Source organism: Priapulus caudatus, unplaced genomic scaffold (genome assembly GCF_000485595.1).
Source record: "Priapulus caudatus unplaced genomic scaffold, Priapulus_caudatus-5.0.1 Scaffold1234, whole genome shotgun sequence".
NCBI lineage: Eukaryota > Metazoa > Priapulida > Priapulimorpha > Priapulimorphida > Priapulidae > Priapulus > Priapulus caudatus.
Window position 1 is genome coordinate 50887 of NW_014578295.1, and position 6487 is coordinate 57373.

At 44.6% G+C, this 6487-nt stretch overlaps 1 protein-coding gene across 1 annotated transcript in view; it reads left to right on the forward strand.

Annotated features, from left to right (window-relative positions):
* Window positions 1–3665, forward strand: part of LOC106815908 (deoxynucleotidyltransferase terminal-interacting protein 1-like) — an 11349-nt gene extending 7684 nt beyond the window's left edge. Inside the window, exons 8-13 of the mRNA XM_014820436.1 lie at window positions 271–390; window positions 528–588; window positions 875–999; window positions 1520–1682; window positions 1962–2042; window positions 2286–3665. Coding sequence (XP_014675922.1) covers window positions 271–390; window positions 528–588; window positions 875–999; window positions 1520–1682; window positions 1962–2042; window positions 2286–2462 — 727 coding nt within the window. The 3' untranslated portion in view covers window positions 2463–3665. The remainder of the gene's footprint in view (window positions 1–270; window positions 391–527; window positions 589–874; window positions 1000–1519; window positions 1683–1961; window positions 2043–2285) is intronic.
* The last annotated feature ends 2822 nt before the right edge of the window (window positions 3666–6487 follow it).

A 6487-nucleotide genomic window follows, 5' to 3' on the forward strand; every position in this document is an offset into this window, starting at 1 on the left:
ATTCCTTTGAGAAGGTTCCTGATACCATCCCTGTGCATTCCACTGTTTCGGCGTGTATGTAAACACATAAATTTGGGACTAACAGGGTTTACTAGAATCCCACCACTCCACCACAGAGTCACCGCAGTAGACGTTAGATGAGCGCTGTCGCTCCGCGGCACTTGTTTAACATCAAGTTTAGTGTTGTTTTAAAAGGTGTAGTATTTATGTAATTCGTGTCTGGCTGTGTTTGTTGCCCGATGCAGTTGTGATAATCTCTCTATTCTGCAGGCGCAGCACTCCATCCAAGATGAGTAAGTCGGTTGAGGTGGTGAAGAGAGAGGCACCAACGTGGGACTCGGAGCGGCTAACCCCGGACACGCTATTCGTGATGGGAGCCAAAGCAAACAAGTAAGTATGAGCAGCTACTACGGAAAGCCGAGCAAGATCTGGTGGTTTTGCGTTCAGTGGATCTGGTTAGCTAGTAATTCCACCGTTCGTATGTTTTTAGCTATGATGAAATCAAGTTTTTTTTCTATCTGCACTAGGTCTCTAGGGTTGGGAGCGACAAGGGGTAGAGTCTACATAAAACACCCCGAGTTGTTCAAGGTAAGCTGACGACGTGCACTCTAACACTTGACTGATGTCCCCCTTGTTAAATAAAGTTAATGCTGAACACATGAAGGTCATAGTCATAAGCGTAGCCATTGTGTTATTCGCGATTAACAAGTAATTCGAACCTGTACATGTATTTAGGAATATTTTATTTGAGAGCCGCTTTCACCAACCTTTCCCAAGGATGGAAAAAGGTATCTATAGAGGCATGTTTGCCTGTCTTCGTAGTCGTTAACAACGGTTTTAGTGCTGGTCCGAGGTAATGTGTGTTGTCTTTCAGTACTCGGGTGATGCTGACGATAAAGTGTGGCTGTGTGAGCAAAAGCTGATGCCAGCGACGGGAGGAAAGGCGTACCTGTTAATTGAACAGGACATTCGCGACCTTGCAGAGACTAACGAGTACAGGTGAATGAGTGTGCCCGTAAGCAGGGAGCAACTGTTCTGGATTATACCAATAGACTATATATATACAGGATTAGATACTAGCCATTTTAGTTCATTAGTCCACAGGACTAGTAAAAGAACAAATGTACTAATATAGTTAAGGTATATAGAGCTATCTATATAGTTCTTATAGACAGAGAAAGCGTATGCATTTGACCACCACTGACACCTAGAATCGCCAGAAGTTCATACACAGTGGATTCTGGCTTCGGAGATAACTTGGTCGTGTATCGAAGAGGGTTTCGTTAGAAGCGGCTGTCGCCTAAGGCCCGATTTCCATTCTGTCTAACACAAGTGTTTCATTAACAAAGAGTTTCTTCCAAATCACGGCATCTACTCTTCGTCATGCACTCTGACTCGGTTACGAGGTGAATCTTCTAATGAAGACGCACTCAGATGACCTCCTATTATAAACGTTTCCCACCTGACGCGATACGATACGTTCTGAGTGTCGATCAAGTGTGGGATGTTCATTCTCCAGGAGCCAGCCGGGCCTGATGCTGGACATACTGCGTGGCTTCACCATTCCAGAGAGGATGCTTGTGAAGATTAAGCTCTACATGGAAGCGATGAGAACAGACAGCGACAGCGTGACGAAAGTGCCGTCGTCGAGCCGTCTGCCTTTCGAAAAATTTCTCGCCAAGGTAAGTGGCACCACCGGCACCACCACCACCAACAACAACAAGAGTAGCATCAGCAGCAGCAGCAACAGCAACAACAACAACAACAGCAGCAACAACAACAACAGCAACAACAACAACAGCAGCAGCAGCAACAACAACAACAACAACAGTAGCAGCAGCATCAGTAATTGACAGCAACAGTAGCTAAAATATCTAGTTTTCTGTCATTTAACTACACTAATCGACAGAGTTAATCATGTGCTGTATGTTCACTAACGAGTTGTTATCGTCGATGGGCAGATGGAGCCATCGGAGGCTGGAGAGGAGGATGAGATGAGCAGTGAGGCTGGTCGCGGCACGCCATCTAAAATGGAGGCTAGGGTGAGCACAAACTGCCGAGTTATCAACGGCTGATTCTCAAAATAATATGCTACGATTTTCCACGCTTTTTGTCGTCTTAAGTAAAGTAAAGTCATGTAAAACTGGCTCGCCTTGCTCTACATAAACATGCATAAAAAACGACTCATCGTAGTAGCTTGGCCGTGCCCTATGTCCGCGATGATTGCAACATGCGTGTCATTTGATTTGAGGCCAAGTTAAGCATTTTGTGATTTGATTTCCCAGAGCTCTGGTGCTACCTCGCCTGGAGACAACCTGAGTTCGGAGTCACACAACCCGTCACCTCTCGGCCCATTCGCGGACCTAGATACTGCCTGCCACGTATCGTCCGCTCTATTGTCGAGTGGTTCTTTGATGTTAGACGACCATGGTCCAATGACGGGGCCATTTGATATAAGTTAATTATAATATTACTGTGCCGGAAATTATTTTATTTCATAAAGGTTTTACGGTAAGAAATGTTTGTGGTATATAGTCACAAATCAAGTGTGATATATGATGATTGTGGATAGGTCTTAGCTTTCCCCCTCCCCTATTCTAAACCTGCCTGATAATATCGTAATACGTGAAGGAAATCGGTCGTGCACCATGTACTTTGGCTATTAACACAGGAAAACTAGTTGTACTTTGGAAGTTTTTCTTGTGTGGTTTTGCCATATTGCTACATAGTGGGGTTGCGATCAGCTGAGGAACCTATGCCATTCATTTAAAGATCTCTAACTGCGGGGTTGTAAATTTTTCGTTGCTTTGTCAGTCGAATGACATTATTGGTTGTCAGGTCTCGGTCTTATACCGTGTGGTCGGTTGTGTATCCTGTATGCGGTCACCTCTACTCGGTTCTACAATCTGTTACAATTCTTTCCACTTTACAGTCTGATACAATGTATTGCAGTCCTTCTACTTATGATTCAGTCTGATACGGTGTATTACACTCGCCCCTATATTGTGTCACAGTCTGATACCATGTGCTAATGTCCCTTACATTGTGTCATAATCTGATACAATGTGTTATAGTCCCTGGTTACCTGCTAAGTATCAGGGCAGTATGCCACAGTTTTCTGTCAACGCCGGCTACGGGGCCCCTATAACACTATATGTTGAACTCTCTATTTATAATGATTAATCGTAATCATCCCACCTAATGAGTTATTGTTTGTTTGGGATCGGTTTGTTCGGCTGCTAATGTTTTGCACTGTTTGCACGCGAAGCAAATGCGAAACCCACTGCTTCTTCCTCGTGTGGATGAGTGAGTGCGTGCATGCGCAAGTGCATTGGGTGTCAGAGATTATATAGCTAGCAGGAGGAGGGCTGGGGGCAGTTGCTGCCAAGGCAAATGTATATACTATCAGGAGTGTCATAATATCGATGATAGATTATCAGGAGTGTATAATATATATATATATACATATATATATATACAACATCTCTAAAAAATGCCATCTCTGTTTAGCAGAAAAACTTTATATTACTAAAGCCGACAAATCCAGGCTACTTAATAGAAGATCAGAACTAATTTCGAAGTGCCGGCACGAGAACAAATATTACCTAATGAACATGAAGAGCACAGGAGAAACTGGAGAATCCTCATCATATTAACTAACACACGGCCAACGCTATCACAGGTGAGCCTGTGACCTCGATCTGCGTGCAAGCACTGTGGCAAGATCATCAGTCTCGACCCCAGCGAGAAACATCACAACTGCCGCTGCGGTACGTGGTCAACGCTACCATGGACAACGACATTGACGACGGCTAACTCTCGCATCTGTCGATGGAACTACGGCCAGAACATCATCGGACAGCGACGCACAGTGAGTGTCGACCATTGCCGCACTTACAGCCATGACAGGGAGAGTCATCCACGTTGAAGGAGGTTACGATACGGCAGCATCCTATCCGAAGCGGCGCCGACGGTGGAGTACTGCAGCATGTAACGTTAACTAACGCATTTTCCTACGCGATACTTTTATGCTCGCACATTACATAATTTTCTGACGAGATATGTAACGATATTTACGGAAAATATGAGTGAATTTTCTTATAAATGGCGGCAATAACGTTACGTCCGCGAAATACTGCAGCGGGTGACGTAAAATAACGCGTTTTCTCGCACGATACTTTACCGCGCTCTATCTGTGCGCATATTGCAGCAATTGTTGTTAATTGCGCGACGACAGGAGGCTTAACGCTGACGAACATTTTACGGATAGTAGCGATTGAAGTTTTCGTATAAAATAGCGGCAATAAGATTAGAAACAAACAAAAAGTTAAAATTCGCAACAACAAATATACCAGCAGAACAACCATATAAATATTGCATCTACTGACTTTTGGCTAACTATGGCCGCGTACGGTTTCCGCAGGCCAAACCGTTAACGCGAGCTATAGTTACTAGAACTACATAACATAGATAACTAAAACAATAGCCCGCTATTCATGTTTATATGGATTATGGATTATACAAGGTTTATTATTCATTAAAGTTGTCTGATGATCGCGCAAGCGTGAAACTCGGAGTACAGCAAAAAAAGTGATGTCTTGCTGTTTAATCTATCTACAATAATATATATATATATATATATATATTATACACTCCTGATGCTATTACATGGTCAATGGGCGATGGCCGAAGGCTACCTGCTCACGGCGAACTGCCCAAAAGACAAACCGCATGTGGCTTTCCCCTCAAGCAAAATCACTTAGCTTCGCCCCCTGGTGTTATTAAACTTATTATATACTCCTCTTCCTAATGTTATCAGAACAGCGTGATTGTAAGCTAGCGATAGCATGTAGGCCCTACTGCATGCCTGCATATGGTGGTGACTGGCCCGGCTCACCATCTTTTGTGACTCGTTCTCTCACGTAACACTTATTTGCAGTCGTATTACTAAACTTCATCACCCACCGATCCTGTGACCATTGTTTAATAATAAAGAGCGAGAGAGAGGAGAGAGAGAGAGCGAGAGAGAGCAAGAGCAGCTGATACCTAGTTGCGTGAACGGATGTCGTTACAGATCGCACTCGGACGTATATTAAGTGGTCATTGGCACAAACTTCATATAAATTCAGGAATTTTGGGACATTTTTTTAAAAATCAGGCTTTCAGCTGTCATGTTAACGTCGGTGTTATCAATGTTGTTAATGAAATGGTTGGCTATCTAATGAGGGAAGACATGTTGCCGTGACGACATGCGCAGGTGTAGCGTATGTGCCCCTGTATACCGTAGCCTGTTGTGAACACGGCAATCACTTTCTCGCCACGTTGATCGCTGTAGGATGTAGCCTCTAGGTATCAGAGGTGATGTTTTTAAACAGGTTGGGTGACGGTACGGTGTTATCGGTATATCCAGAGTCGATTTTAAAGACCTGGATTTCCAGAGTGAATGTGGGTGTCCTTGGTCATATCATACGTGTATGGACATTGGTGCAAATGTAGTGTGTCGTAGAGATATTGTGAGCAAAGAGTGTGGTCTCACGCGCTATCAGTTGCTCAATCTATTTATCGTCGATGTATTGAGTACATGTTTTTTGAATTAATTCAGTGAATGCTACAATGATTATGCCCCGTATAATTGTGTGGCCTGCATGTGCGTGTGTATGAAGGCGCTGCAGATATTGTTATTGGCTATTTATGTTCTATCTATAAGGAGACTGTATTTTCACACAAAATATAGATTATACAACAATAAACAGTAATATGTTATGCGCTTAAGATTGTAATATTATGGACTTTTCATCTATTGATTGATACATAGTATTTATTTTATTTATTTATTTATTTTAAGCCTGCCGCACACGCTGTGTTTTGTGCTGCGCCATCGGCCACGCGTGGCTGATGGCGCAGCACAAAACACAGCGTGTGCGCGTGCAAACACAGCGATTTCTTGCGTGTGGAAAATATCACACGTATTTGATATATATCAAACGTGTTTGATATTTTCTTCCACGTGTGGCAGATTCCACAGCGTGTGCGGTGTGCCCGTGTCAAGTTCCACACCGGCTCTATGTAACCGACCAATAGCAGCAGGTCAAGCGAGTCACGTGATGTTAACTTGCGGTTGCAGCGCGGTTGCACTGCGGTACACGCACGTACACGCACGTACACGCGGGTATACGCACGTACACGCACGGGCACGCGGGTACACGCACGTACACGCAGGTACACGCGGGTACACGCACGTACACACAGATACACGCACATACACGCGGGTACACGTACGTACACGCACGTACACGCGGGTGCACGCGGATACACGCACGTACACGCGGGTACACGCGGATATACGCACGTACACGCACGTACACACAGATACACGCGGGTACACGCACGTACACGCAGGTACACGCACGTACACGCGGGTACACGCGGATACACGCACGTACACGCACGTACACGCGGGTACACGCACGTACAGGCACGTACACAC